Below are 13,964 nucleotides of genomic sequence, written 5' to 3'. Positions count from 1 at the left end.
GCGAGAAAATTATCAAGTCGGTCGGTGCTTTGCTATCTATTCATCGCGGGGCCATGTCGCGGGGTACGTTGGGTCGGTAAAACAGCCTATCCAAAGCTTGCAAAGTTAGCTTGCAAGCACCTTCTGGTAAGTGCTTCTTCTGCTCCGGCAGAGCGCCTTTTTTCGAAGGCTGGAAATATTGTCCGAAAAACAAGAACCGCATCTTGGGGAAAAGATTGCCCAAACTATTATTCCTTCAGTGTTTGCCCACAGATTTGTGGCAGCAGTAGGTACTGAACTGAATTGTTATTCATTATTATTATTATTGTAAATTAAGTTGATTTTTCGTACTTTTAAGCTGTTTAATTTTATCCCTTAAAAAATCGATTTTTATGAAATAATCGATTATTTTTAGTAAAAACATCGATTTATTTTAAATCGATTATTTGCCAGCAATAAAAAAATCGATTATTTAAAAATCGATTTTTCAAGCACCAAGTCACATCCCTATAAAACGTCAAATTAAAGAGGTTAGAATAGAGGCGGGACGCTGGCATATAAAATTACCGGTATTTACCGAAAATTTGATTTCCTATAATGTATTGTCATATCGTAAAAACGAGGCATTTAGACAAGACATTATTATGAAGTCTTTGCCAAATATGAAATATAAAAAGTCAAAAAAAGTAATGATTTGATTGACTTAGAGTGAATGAATGCTAGACTGAATGAATGAAAGATCGTTTAAAATTAAAAGAAGAAATATTTTTGGGAGTCGATTATATATTATTGTTTATTTTTCTTAGGTTTTTCGTAAAATTATGCTTATTATGTCAACAGTTAGATGAGATTATATCTCCAAGTCAATTGTAAATATTAAAATAATTGTAGTAATAACTTGCTGTAGTTACTGTTGATTCTGAACCCCATCACTATCATGGATAGGTTTGAATATATTGAGGCTCGATTATTTGATGGTGAAAATTATCTAAAGCGGGATAAGAATGTGAAAATATATGACGGTGATGATAAGGTACGTAACAAATCAAAAGTTAAACTACTGAAAATAAGAATTACTTTCATATTAAAGTTTTATTTTTCCTTGTCTTTTAGACTCAGTTTATTGATGGTGAGGTAGTTCTGACGACTCACAGGATACTATGGGGCAAGCCAGGGGACATACCTAAAGGACTAGTATGCTTGTCTCTGCATTTGTACTATGTATTTTGTCTGGAAGAGGAGAGCGGAGGAGTTTTTGGTTTGGGTGGACCTAAGCGCATCATATTGCATTTGGGGCCAGCTTTACCTGGTAAGATTTTTTAAAATCATGCTAAAATAAGCCTTGAAAGATCCTTCATCTACCTGCATGCTTTATTTTCTTAAAATCCTGATGCAGAATTGCAACAACAACTAATGTGAACACAAATTCATAATTTTACAAGTTGATTATTAACATCTTTTATAAATTTCTTTATAGGTAAACGACCAGGTCCAGCTGTAGTCAGTCCTTATCACTTTGTAAAGTTTTCATTCAAAGATGGAATTGATACAGCATTTTACAAGGCTCTTAGTGATGCTGTAGCTGCTAAAGCCTGGGAGAGATCTACACCAACATCACCTGTCAGTTCCCTGAGCTCTGAGAACACAGCAAGACCCTCAGTTACTCCTAGAAACTCAAAGATCCGGTCAGGAATAGTTGGTATTGAAAGAAGCATAGAAGAACAACATAGAGCTACTGATGAAAGCATCAGTGTTGCTTTCCAGGATCTAACAAAACTGATGGAAAAAGCTAAAGAAATGGTTTCCATTTCAAAGAATATTTCTACTAAGATAAGGGTATGACTATATTGTTATTTGTATCTTAATTAATAATTGGAATTGTTTGTAGTGTATACACTTTATGAACTAAACTTCTTGAGATTTTTGGATACATTCAGAAATGAGTTATTACATCTCCTGTTTGACTGACTGTTTACATGTCTTTATTTCAGGAGAAACAAGGTGATATTTCAGAAGATGATACAGTAAGATTCAAATCTTACCTTATGAGTCTTGGTATTGATGATCCTGTCACAAGAGATGCATTTAGATCTGATTCTGATTATTATATGGGACTTGCTCAACAGATTTCTGATATGATGGTTGCTGTTTTGATGGTAAGATTACAAGTACATATTTACTAATGTTCTCCTAGGTTTACCCCTTTCTCTTTCCTTCAATTTTTCCTTCTATGATGTTCTTTATTAACAAAAGTGTTGTATCAGGTGGCCAATCATATTTCCTCTCTGATTCCCTAGTCTCAATTATGGTTCTGTTTCCTTCCACTTTTTCCAGCACTTTTTCATTTTTACATCATTTCAATATATCCTCCATGCTAATTAAAGAGAAAATGCAGGTCATGTTATATCAGCAGGTGAAGGATTTGTTTGAAAGAGAGGAATGGTGATTACTCCACCAACAAGAGCATAACTCTTAAATAATAAGAGAGAGATATTTACTAATACTACTGCTATACTTGCTTATCTGCCTGTGCAAGGTCATATTGTTAAATACAAATGAATTGTTCTTTCAGGATTGTGGTGGTATAATGTCCTTGGCTGATGTGTGGTGTAGAGTAAACAGAGCCAGAGGTTTAGAACTTGTTTCTCCAGAGGATTTACTTAATGCTTGCAAGTAAGTAAACTTGAACCTTTATTCTTTTAATCAGTTTTTGAAATAAAATTGCCACTATACATTGTCCTAATAACCAATGTCTCATGATTCTTGTTTCCAGACTGTTACAAACTATTGGTGCTCCTATGGCCTTGAGGAAGTTTCCAAGTGGTGCCTGTGTATTACAACTAAATAGCCACAGAGATGAGGAAGTGGCAAAAACTACTAGTGAAATGGTAATTCTTTCACATTCAGTAAACTATAAATACCTACTAAATATATTGATGGAGTGACCCACTGTAGCAAGTCCAAGTAACTAAGTGAAGATATTATTATACTAATATCTTGACTTAGTGACTTGGATTTCCTGACTAAAGTGTTATATTGTTTGCTCCTTCTGTTTCCTTTACTTTTACACTGGTTTAATTTTAGTTTCAAAATTCAATTTTATTTTCCAGCTTGAAGAAAATGGATTCCTAACACCTGTGACATTGTCTCAATTGGCAAATGTCTCCGTGTTATTGGCAAGAGAACGTCTTTTCACCACAGAAAGACTCGGCCTGGCTTGTCGTGACGAATCTATAGAAGGCCTAGCATTCTATCCCAACTTGTTTTTGACAAAAGCGTGATAGAAAGTTATTACATAGGATTGTTTTAAAACATTTTATTAATATATTTAGTTTCAAGACTGTGATTTATTTCGATTATGTCAACACAAGTTACTAACTTATATTTTTAACATTAACAAAATGGTAATTTGAAACATGTCTCAAATAAAAACATACTTTATTTTTTAAATTACTTTAACACACCACACCCAATCTAACATGTACATCTTTATTTGTTTTGTATATCAAAATATATCTTACATTACTAAAAGTAGCATTGTAATGGATATGTATTGGAAATTTGGTGTCATGTTTACTCTAAACTGGTAGTAGTAGGAGTTCAGGTAAATATGCCACTGAATTTCTGACCTATAGTAATGTATCATTCATTCTTTAACCAATCAACTAATGTCTACATAATATTCAAAATAATAAATAGTTCTTTTAATCCTAAAGTATTACTTATTCAACAAAAAATACAACGGCATTGCAAACTATCTTTTTTGGTGTGCGTCAAGCTAGCGGCCTCAAAAAAAAAATGGGCACGAAAAAATAATTTACCCATACCAAAAAATAGTACTCTTATTGAAAAAAATAGTACCTGTTGTAAAAAAATTAGTACCATCACGGTTCTGGATTTATAGCCATGTTTTATTGCACTTGCTAGCTTGACGGTGAGCGAAATTTGGCGAGAGTTAACGACAAGGTCTTTCGCTTTGATTTAAACGCCAAAAAATAGTACCGAAATAGTACTCACCCCCTGCAAAATACCGAAAGTAGTACTTCAACGGTTCCAAAGTTATAAAGGCAGTTCTTTGATCCCGCTAGCTTGACGTTTTGAAAATACCTATTATCTGGGGAATGCTTGCATACTTCAGTATGTAACTAATGTCAATAAACTCGTATGAAATAGTACTCCCTACCATCATAATTTGGACCTGATTCTCTTTGTAGAAATATGTCAAAAAGTCATTATAACCTATGTCATACATTTATCAAGACAGGTACAGTCGCAAACAAAATTATTACACATGCTCAAGAAGAATGTTGTCAGATTTTAGTATTTTTCCCCATTTTTGGGTAAAAATTGGTGAAGTGCCAGGGTTGTCAGATGAAAGTAATATCATTGTTGAAACTCTTTGAGTTATTCTACAAATACTGCAAATTGTTTATTAACAAACACTTCGATCCGTAACAAATTCAACATGAAGGTATAAATTATAAAATAAAACAGCAGATTAAAAATGTATTATGATGTATTAAAATCACAGATTGTTTTCGATAAGAACTAGACCCATGCAGCCATTTTCTATTAAAATTAGTGCATATGGGTGTATGCAATAGGAATTTTTTGTAATAGCAACACTCTGAAGTGCAAAGAAATGGTAGGGTAGACCTCCAAAATGGCAATACTTACGAATAAATTGTGAGGTTATGTAATTGTCTACGTGACTGTATCAACAACAAATGTATGGCATAGGTTATGATGATTTTTTAACATTTCTACAAAGAGAATCGGATCAAAATTATGATGGTAGGGAGTACTATTTCATACGAGTTTATTGACATTAGTTACATACTGAAGTATGCAAGCGTTCCCCAGATAATAGGTATTTTCAAAACGTCAAGCTAGCGGGATCAAAGAACTGCTTTTATAACTTTGGAACCGTTGAAGTACTACTTTCGGTATTTTGCAGGGGGTGAGTACTATTTCGGTACTATTTTTTGGCGTTTAAATCAAAGCGAAAGACCTTGTCGTTAACTCTCGCCAAATTTCGCTCACCGTCAAGCTAGCAAGTGCAAAAAAACATGGCTATAAATCCAGAACCGTGATGGTACTATTTTTTTTACAACAGGTACTATTTTTTTCAATAAGAGTACTATTTTTTGGTATGGTCAAATTATTTTTTCGTGCCCATTTTTTTTTTGAGGCCGCTAGCTTGACGCACACCTTTTTTGAAGGTGATTGCCATTAAATATAACAAAAAATGCTCTATGGAACATCCTCAAAAGAATATCTCCCATCACATAAATATGTCTTAGTCATTATTATAATAAATAGTTTCATACATTCTTACTACCTATACAATTTGTCATCTTTTCCTTTTGACATGCTGTTGGGGAAATTATTACTCACACTCAAGTTGCTGTGTAAGCTAACTTATAAATATTTATACGTAAACTTAAGTATTTTCAGTCCTTTTTCGTTGGCTTGGGGGCTTTTTCTGCTTCAGAATATGCCTTGTAGATGTAAGTTCCCAGAGCGACGTGTAGAACTAATATTGCTACTACGGCAGAGGACACGCTACTTGGTATTGGTTCTAGTCTTAAAATTCCGTCAAATACTATTACTTTAACTAGGAAAAACGACAGTACGGGTATACTGATGATCATTAAACAGTATTTCACTATTGCCGAAAGGACTTGAAAATCTGACATTTCCTGAAAGAAAAAGTATAAATTAATAACAATATAATATAAAAGATGACTAATGAATGTATTGTTATTTTCCTTACATTAGCTTTCCCTGCGATCATTTTTAAACCGAAAAATATATCAGCAGACAACTACAATTCTTATTAAACAGTGACCACGATAACAACGAGAAAGTAATCACATGACAAAATGACATTGACATGAATGAATGAATCAAATTTTATAATTCGGATACACCATTACAAATCTAAAAATATATATATAGATAAGCTCGCTTTATTATATTATTCTTAGAGAAATAATTCTGTATTTCGATCGGCCCTTTTTGGCTATCTCGCAAAAGACGTAGTTATTTCATACTTTAAATTTTTGTCGCAACAAACACTCGATTAATAGGAGTTCAATATAATGATACCTACCATTGGCATGAACGTAGGGTAGGTATGACAGGTTATTTACAGCCTGTAGATTAATTTACTAAAGACCTATTTTCACAGCTACATGGTTGCTGCACATGAAAGTAGGTACCTATGAGCTAAATTTACACGCCTTTGTGTGTTTTATTATAATGGTGTAATAATTGGAGCATCAACACAATACGATTATCACACCATCATTCACGTACTTATTATGAAATAGTTATTTGAACTTTTATCATTTTTGTACATCTCTCGTCAATCATGTATTTTATTACAATGTGTTAAGTCCTGTCTGCCATTCTAAAATGAAAAAGTTACATTACGGTCTTCTCTTTACTTTTATTGTAAGTGGTGTGTGTGTCTGTGTTTTGTTTAGGTTCGCAAAAGTTTACTAATATAAGATTATATTTTTAACAGATCGAGATTAATGGAACTTTAGATTTAAATGAAGTACAAAAATATATTTTGCAATGGAAGAGTCAAAACTTATTAAATTTTAGTGAGGTCAGAATATTAAATTTAAAGACATCTTAATGACTCTATTAAAGTTAAATGGTGTAAATAACTCAATTATAACATACGTTTTCAGATTGGCGCAATTTCCAGTGGAATTTTTGATTTTACCGATGTAAAAAATAAAATTCTACAGTGGAAAACTCAAAAACTTGCTGCGTTATGTCCGTCAAACGGGTAATTGCTACTTAATATACCTTTTTTAACTAATTGTGTTTAATAAGGGTTGAATTTGGAGTAATTTTATACAATCCGTCGACAATATAGCTCTGTATCTGGTTTTTTCCAAATATTTCGTTCTGCATCTATCTTAAAACTTTATACCAAATATATCTGCAAGTTGTCTCTTAAATACTTGTGGTTCTGCCACCCCATCTAATACGGATTAGGAGCGTGACTGTGTACTGTTGTGTACTTTCTGTTATGTATGTTTAATTCTACAGGGCACAATTGCAAAATCTACTGAATATTGCATGCAGTACTGCTCAACCAACTAATGTTACATTGAGGGATAGTTGCATTACTTGTTTTTCAAGAGTTACTTCGATGCCAGAGGTAGGTACATACGTTAAAAATCATGTTTGAAACAATTTAAATAAATAATAAAAATATACTAATAAAGGTAATAAGAAACGTTTTAATTTTTATTTCAGGGACCTCAAGAACTGAATGCCCTTAGTGTATGTGCTTTGCAATATTTTGTGAACACAACTTACGCTACATGCGCTACAGCTCTAATGGCATTATCCACATCGGCTTTAAACGTACAACCATCAGGTTGCTTTATGGGATATTGTGATTTCGTGCGTTGTTTAAGAAGAATTAATTCTAATAATTTGGTAAGAAAATAAAAAATATTATTATTTCGTTGGAAGATAAAATAACAGTTCCACTTCCGAATAATGTACCTATCATACTTATAACAGTTGGTAACCAAATGTTGTTAACTGCTCACAAGTACTCCCAACTCAAGCGGCTTTGGTTGCAATATGCCTCTGCCCCACTGAGTTCAGAATCCTTAATGGCAATATAGGTAACTTAAAGAAAATATTTATTTTTTTGTAGATCACACAATGTACCAGAGAAGCAAGGACCGGCATAAATATAACGTTAGACGCAGATAACGTGAGGTTTTACACAAACGTTACTTCTTGTATTCTAGCCAAATCGCGTTGTGGAACGTTTAATCCAATTACTGGTGATCCACAAACACCCGGCTACACGTCAGCTGGAATCAGAGTCAGCAACGCTTTGCAGTTTTCAGAAGCTGGAGAACTAAGAATTCTTGCCTTTCCAGCAGCAATACCAGTTTCAACTTCATTTTGCTCAACTTCAAGCAACTTAACAGAAACAAGTTGGTTGACGAATGTTTGCTGAAAAACGATAACCCAATTACCTAACTATTATTAAAAAATAAAATTATCTGTAGGACTTATTATTATTGCTTTCATTTTATATCTATTTACCTTGTTATGCAGTTTATTCACATGATGACTATTGACTGATGCCTTAACATGCCAAAAATTACACGTTGGGTTGAATAACTGTATAACTCCGTCTCTATAAAGTACTTTACGTCTGTCTCTGGAGTTCGATTAATCTATTTGCCAATTTTTATCAAATTCGGTTCAGTGGTTTACGTCAAAAGGTAACAGACAGATTTTACTTTGGCATTATTCATGGGTGGTTCTAATGCCTGTATCCGAATTTTATCAATGAACGAATGACCATTTTATCACGACACCGCGGCGCCGACTGCCCGGCAGGTCAAGGTCAATTCATGCAACTGTCAAACGATAAAGTTTGTGATTTTTTCTGTTCACATAATTTTATTTTTTGCAATGGTTTAATAATTCTGAATTGAAGATACGATATCCTCATCTTTAGGAGGTTTTGCTATATTGTTCAGCTGCATTTAAAAGAAAGTAAGTCAATAAATTACTGTTCTTTATTTGGCATTTAATGATTAATTTTTAACTCCTTCAGCAGGATTATGAAAAATAATTACTAAGTAGGTATAAGGCTTTTGATTCACTATATTACAGACAGTTTTGTCTACAAAATGAATTTCCGTAAGAATATTCGCGTTGTGTTCATAATATACCTAATGAACTAAGTACCTACACCTCACCATGCTTAGTTCATCGTGTGATGAATGTACCTCTGACTACCCCACTTGGCAATGTAGTCGTGAGCTTATGTTAGTTATGTTGTAATGTAATGCAGTCTTTATGTGCGTTTTTTTGACACTAGCTTGGGAATGTCAAATCTTCAGGTTAGGTAAGTGGTGAAAAATGTTAAGTGATGGTTAAATCTAGGGAGATGATGATGACTTTATTGTGTATGTAGTAGGTATTAAAAAAGGAGTGTTATTTAATTAAAAACAAAAACATAGATATGTTTGTATTGTTTCATATTTTTTTATTTTAGATATCTATTCTAAACTATTGGAACATTTTTACTCACTTTCTTGTATAACTTAGTCATTCTTATTAATATAAATGAGTTGGTTATACACAGATATTTTCTATTTTTGTTACAATTCAATAGATATGTAACACCACATATGTAAGAACACTTATCCGTAGTATGGTTAGATCAAAGCTATGAGGCTTATCTTGCAAAGTAAATTCAGTTCCTTCGTTATTACAACACAATTCATTACTCTAAGTAACATAATATAATAATCAACATTTACAATATTTTATCAATCTTAAAACAAATGTAATAAATAGATAAAGTGAGCAATTTTCAGCATATCAGTTCTTAAATTTACCTTCTAGATTTATCTTGTTTGATTTAGTTTTTAGAGTTTTACTTTTCTTTTTTACTTTTTTTGTAGATTGTATGGAGTCTTCAGAATCAGAATTGTCCGATATAAGAGTGTTGATGGTTTTTGTAACAGATTTTTTAGTTTGGATTGCTGTCATTACGAAAGCACTTTTTCTAAAGTTTGTCTTTGCCTGTCTACTAACTACAGGACTTGTTTTTTGTGAAGGCTGTGTGTTTCTGGGTATATCAGTAAAACTGGCATTGTTCACATATGGAGAATTCTCTGATTTGGTGTGTTTTAACCTGGAAAAAGAAGATTAATATATAAATATTTTTCATATATTTATTACCTGAGCCATTTACAAAGTAAATTACATAAGAGGGTTTGTTAAAGTAGGCTTAAATAACTTAAAAGGATAACAGTCATTGGAAAGCTAATAGAAAGAAAAGAAAGAAAGAAATGTTTATTATAAAGGAGAGAAGGGGAAGGGGAGGAGTTTATTATTAGATACACTTACTTCCCTTTCTTCTTCCAGGCCTTAGGTAATTTACTTATTGGTTCTAAAATATCATCCACTGAACTTGGCACTTTCAGAGAAAGCTTCTTATTTTTGGCTTTCTTCTTTTTCTTCTCGTCTTTACTTTTCTTGCGTTCTCCTTCCAATTCTTCTAATTTTTTGGAACATGACCTGTTGATAATTATTTTTTTATTAATCAACTCTTGGTGTTAATTTCTGGAAGAGGTTTTTTACAAGAAAGAAAAAAGTAATGGAAAAAAGAGTAAACAAGTTACTTACCTCAACAATGCTTCGCTGTCTGTAAAGTATGAATTCATTGCAAAAGTGGAGATGCCCCATGACAGTGGACCTCTTTCATCATTATGTACACCAGTCCACACATTCTTCTTCAAGGAATTCAGTTTCACTTGAAGTTCTGATGGCTGTGTAAATCGGTTCTTGTTGTCAGAAAGACATCTGTGTACAAAAATAAATTATGAATTGACAAGGTAGCACAGAACGTTGTAGTTGTTCATGTGTTATGTCTGATTGTTGAAATTTTAGTTCTGTGCAATAAAGTATATTTGATTTGATTTGATTTGATTAGAATACTATTATATTTTTTTTTAACAGTGCCAAAACAAATAGAAAATAGTTAAGGGCCAGTCTGTTTTCGCATAAATGTCTACCCAATCATGTCGATATTGTTTTGTTGTCTTTTTATGAAAATATATAAAACTTTTTTAGAGCTTACTTTGGCGGTGGCAACCGCCTGAACTGATGCCAAGATGCTGGCGTCAACCTTGGTTTCTCTATCGGTTCATTTATCATCGAGACGCTTCGCGGTCTTCCACATTTTGGCGATTTCTTTTCTCTGTCTGAATAGTAAGGAGAATCGCTCGTCTGAAATGGTTATTGAATTATCATTAATAAAATCAATGAGATTTCTCAACAGCCCTGACAGCACGGCAGCCGAGCCGCGCGGGGCGTGAATTATATCGAGGGCTTTGACCAATAGCCGTACGACGTCTATCCACGTAGATGGTATTTGCTACGCCGCGCGCGGCACTGTTGCCGTGCAGAGTTTGCTGGTCTTTGACGAATGCTTTTATTTTTTGCTTGATTACCATTACTCACCGGTGCGCGAATGATCTTGAGTTCTGGTGGCATTTTCTTTTTTCTCCTAGCCTTAGGTTTTGAAGAACTATGTAGAAGCTTATGAACTCGTTTGATGGGGCTAAGATTCTCTTCAAACATCTCATCGTCTGTCGTTGCGTCTGACATGCCGTCTGAAGTAAGATCTATCGTGGCTCTTGAAACCTGATCAAATATTGTCCAAATTAGAGTTAAGTTTATTATGTAACTACTTCACCACAATTTGGAAGCACATCTCTTTATAAACAACCTGCAAAGTTTCTCGTTTTGCCTTCTTCTTCTCAATACGTTTCGATTTCTCCAACCTTGGTCGTGGCTTCTTGGGTTTCTGTTGTAAAGACGAAAACAAATACTGTTTACTATTTTAAGTATCGCAGTTTCTAGTAGATATTTTACTTATTTTAAAGATTTGTAGAATTTTGCCAAACTTACGTCATTTATATTTCTATTGATATCTGGAAAAATTGGTGACGGCGGTGGCGCGGTTTGTTGCAAGTCACCTGGTTGTCTTACAGCATCCGAACTGCTACTCGAAGTGTCTCCTTCGTCACTGTAAATTAAATTAATGTAAATTATTCAATATTAGAATCAAGTTTGAAAACGGAAAGCAAATATCTACCTAGAATAGTCAGAAAGGTCAATGTTTGTCGGCTCATCAGCATTAGAACCTTCTTTAAGCAGTCTTGTCACGATTTTGTTTCTCAGTCTTTCTTTGCTAGGATCTTCATCATAGAAATCTAAGAGGGTCTCGCAGAATGTCTTTCCGAGGCTCTCGTAGTCTTGGACAGAGAAGTGTGTGGACATTCTACTGCCGAGTTCTGATCCCCCAAAGGATGCCTCCATCGTGTAGCTGTTTGCAACTCCTAGCATCCACACAACCACTCGTCCTGTGCCTTCTTTACTGCGTTGTATACGAAACTTGCAATTTTCGAATGAGAACTGAAAAGACATACAAATAAAAACATTAAAACAGTCTCTCGGAAGACTAATATTATACTCATAAGTGAATTGCAGCAGTACCTTGTCCGCGGCGTTTTTATGAAGCATCAACGGGAATACTTGCTCTTGTAATCTCTTGTCTGAATTTCTTCTACTTTCGCATCCATATATGAACACATTATGTTTCCGAGAATGTGCGTGTAAGTCTACGTATAAGGCCACACCGCACTCTTCCTGTAATCTGAATTCAATTCCTTTGGTGTGTTTTGAACATACATCAATCATCATTATCTCCCTAACATTGTCCCGTTTTTAAACAGGGTCCGCTTACCTAACCTGAAAATTTGATAGGTCCGGTTTTTTACGGAAGCGACTTCCCGTCTGACCTTCCAACCCGCGAAGGGAAAACCAGCCCAATATAGGTTAGGTCACATACCTCTGAAAATGCATTTCTCGGGAATGTGGGTTTCCTCACGATGTTTTCCTTCACTGCTGAGCACGTGATAATCATTTATGATCCAAACATGAATTAGAAAACAAATTCGACAATCATTGGTTTAGGCCTGTGCTATAATAAATGAATGATGATGTGAATAATTGTAATGAAGGTTAAGTTTTGATATACTAACCTGCGTATCATTACTTTGGTATGCCACACGGGTGGGTAGGTTTCCCTGATTACAGTCCGATATTGTCTATTTAGGTCTTTTCCGGTCAGCGAACATCGGTTGTTACCGACGATTACCTACAATCATGGTGAAATATAGTCGTAACAATGCAGTCTGCATGTGTCAATGAATGATGATGTGAATGGTATTTAGTTCATCAAATCATCACTCACGCCATCCGGATTCAGCATAGGAACTAGTTTGAAAATGAACTTTTCCCGCAACTCTCGGGCTTGGCTGGAGTCTCCTGTCAAATAGTCCAGGAAACCTTTCATCATCCACGATGAAGGCGTTTCGCCTGGATGCACTCTCGCTGTTATTACTACTGCTTTCTTTTTCTGTAATGCAGATATATTTGTTTATATGAATGATAATTTACGTAAGATCTGAAAATGTTTCTTCCTTCTATAAAAATCTTTTGGATTGTAAATAAGTTTTGATGTATGATCTATAATTTAACTTACATTATTAATAGTTATTAATTAATAGTTATGAGGAGCTCGGTGGCGCAGCGGTTAACGCGCTCGGTCTGCGATTGTTGAAGTTAAGCAACTTTCGCAAAGGCCGGTCATAGGTGACCACAAAAAAAAAGTTTTCATCTCGAGCTCCTCTGTGCTTCGGAAGGCACCTTAAGCCGTTGGTCCCGGCTGCATTAGTAGTCGTTAATAACCACCAATCCGCACTGGGCCCGCGTGTTGGTTTAAGACCCGATCTCCCTATCCATCCATAGGGAAGGCCCGTGTCCCAGCAGTGGGGACGTTAATAGGCTGGTGATGATGATGATGATGATGATTAATAATTATTAGTTATAAAGTGGTCATCTATTGCTTCAACAGTTTCTAAAATGTCACTATTACCTTTGGTTCCAATTCGTTAGGATTTGGTGGAGCAGTTATCGTCAAGTAGTACACGTTATTTCCTGCTAACGTTCGACAAAGAAGCCTTAGTTTCGAATAAGTGGATTTGATCGGATGAGATTGGAGTCTTGATAGGTATTCTTGTAGATCCGAATACGTGTAAGGATAACAATGTGCTATGTATACGGCGTCGTCGCTGTGTGGAAATTCTATGTTGAATGTTAACGTGTAGCTTGGAAATTGTTCCTCTTCCTCACATCTGAAATAAAATATTGATTACTCGTAGCCAAAGACTAGTCAATTAATGAGCGGCTGCAAAGTTGTGGATGCTGATTATTCTTAAGAGTCCTTAAGTGCGGTCAAAAACCTGAGCTGCAGAACTTATAAACCAAATATTTTTTCTAATTTTCACTGGATAAGGTCGTTTGTTCTTTAGTAAAATGTAAATAGGCTGTCATTTTAAAATTGT

The 13,964-nt window shown here is 34.5% G+C and overlaps 5 protein-coding genes across 10 annotated transcripts in view; 3 read left to right on the top strand and 2 right to left on the bottom strand.

The window, feature by feature from the left end:
* The first annotated feature begins 720 nt into the window (after positions 1–720).
* On the top strand, positions 721–3,694 carry LOC126366070 (vacuolar protein-sorting-associated protein 36). The gene is made up of 7 exons (XM_050008982.1): positions 721–1,012; positions 1,093–1,288; positions 1,457–1,815; positions 1,971–2,135; positions 2,552–2,652; positions 2,753–2,867; positions 3,090–3,694. Exons 1-7 carry the CDS (start codon positions 917–919, stop codon positions 3,258–3,260), a joined length of 1,203 nt encoding a protein of 400 aa, XP_049864939.1. The 5' UTR covers positions 721–916; the 3' UTR covers positions 3,261–3,694.
* A 684-nt stretch (positions 3,695–4,378) lies between these two features.
* Positions 4,379–5,869, bottom strand: LOC126366101 (vacuolar ATPase assembly integral membrane protein VMA21 homolog). Its single transcript, XM_050009039.1, has 2 exons — positions 5,756–5,869; positions 4,379–5,681 (listed from the first exon to the last, which is right to left on the bottom strand). The coding sequence occupies exons 1-2, from the start codon at positions 5,774–5,776 to the stop codon at positions 5,433–5,435; spliced, it is 270 nt and encodes an 89-aa protein (XP_049864996.1). The 5' UTR covers positions 5,777–5,869; the 3' UTR covers positions 4,379–5,432.
* Positions 5,858–8,105, top strand: LOC126366079 (uncharacterized). Of its 4 annotated transcripts, none has more exons than XM_050009002.1 (6): positions 5,858–6,195; positions 6,512–6,598; positions 6,684–6,784; positions 7,051–7,162; positions 7,261–7,446; positions 7,673–8,105. In XM_050009002.1, the coding sequence occupies exons 1-6, from the start codon at positions 6,190–6,192 to the stop codon at positions 7,982–7,984; spliced, it is 804 nt and encodes a 267-aa protein (XP_049864959.1). In that variant the 5' UTR covers positions 5,858–6,189; the 3' UTR covers positions 7,985–8,105. The 4 variants fall into 4 exon arrangements, with proteins under 4 accessions (XP_049864959.1, XP_049864958.1, XP_049864961.1 ...); XM_050009001.1 differs by having other exon boundaries at positions 5,858–6,438; XM_050009004.1 differs by lacking the exon at positions 6,512–6,598.
* A 274-nt stretch (positions 8,106–8,379) lies between these two features.
* LOC126366040 (glutamine-dependent NAD(+) synthetase) overlaps positions 8,380–13,964 on the top strand; it is a 27,458-nt gene continuing 21,873 nt past the window's right edge. For both annotated transcript variants that reach the window (XM_050008934.1, XM_050008933.1), the window contains exon 1: positions 8,380–8,532. The gene's annotated coding sequence lies outside the window, so the exon portion shown is untranslated. The remainder of the gene's footprint in view (positions 8,533–13,964) is intronic.
* Positions 9,004–13,964, bottom strand: part of LOC126366029 (cytosolic carboxypeptidase 2) — a 7,556-nt gene continuing 2,595 nt past the window's right edge. The window contains exons 6-17 of one of the 2 annotated variants that reach the window (XM_050008912.1): positions 13,496–13,754; positions 12,812–12,976; positions 12,600–12,715; positions 12,052–12,211; positions 11,651–11,970; positions 11,464–11,581; positions 11,282–11,383; positions 11,014–11,196; positions 10,631–10,779; positions 10,177–10,353; positions 9,898–10,068; positions 9,004–9,682 (exon numbers count right to left, since the gene is read on the bottom strand). In XM_050008912.1, the coding sequence (XP_049864869.1) occupies positions 9,367–9,682; positions 9,898–10,068; positions 10,177–10,353; positions 10,631–10,779; positions 11,014–11,196; positions 11,282–11,383; positions 11,464–11,581; positions 11,651–11,970; positions 12,052–12,211; positions 12,600–12,715; positions 12,812–12,976; positions 13,496–13,754 (2,236 nt within the window). In that variant the 3' untranslated portion in view covers positions 9,004–9,366. The remainder of the gene's footprint in view (positions 9,683–9,897; positions 10,069–10,176; positions 10,354–10,630; positions 10,780–11,013; positions 11,197–11,281; positions 11,384–11,463; positions 11,582–11,650; positions 11,971–12,051; positions 12,212–12,599; positions 12,716–12,811; positions 12,977–13,495; positions 13,755–13,964) is intronic. The other variant, XM_050008913.1, reaches the window with a different exon arrangement.

Source organism: Pectinophora gossypiella, chromosome 4 (assembly GCF_024362695.1).
Source record: "Pectinophora gossypiella chromosome 4, ilPecGoss1.1, whole genome shotgun sequence".
NCBI lineage: Eukaryota > Metazoa > Arthropoda > Insecta > Lepidoptera > Gelechiidae > Pectinophora > Pectinophora gossypiella.
This window is presented reverse-complemented; position numbering and strand designations above follow the sequence as displayed.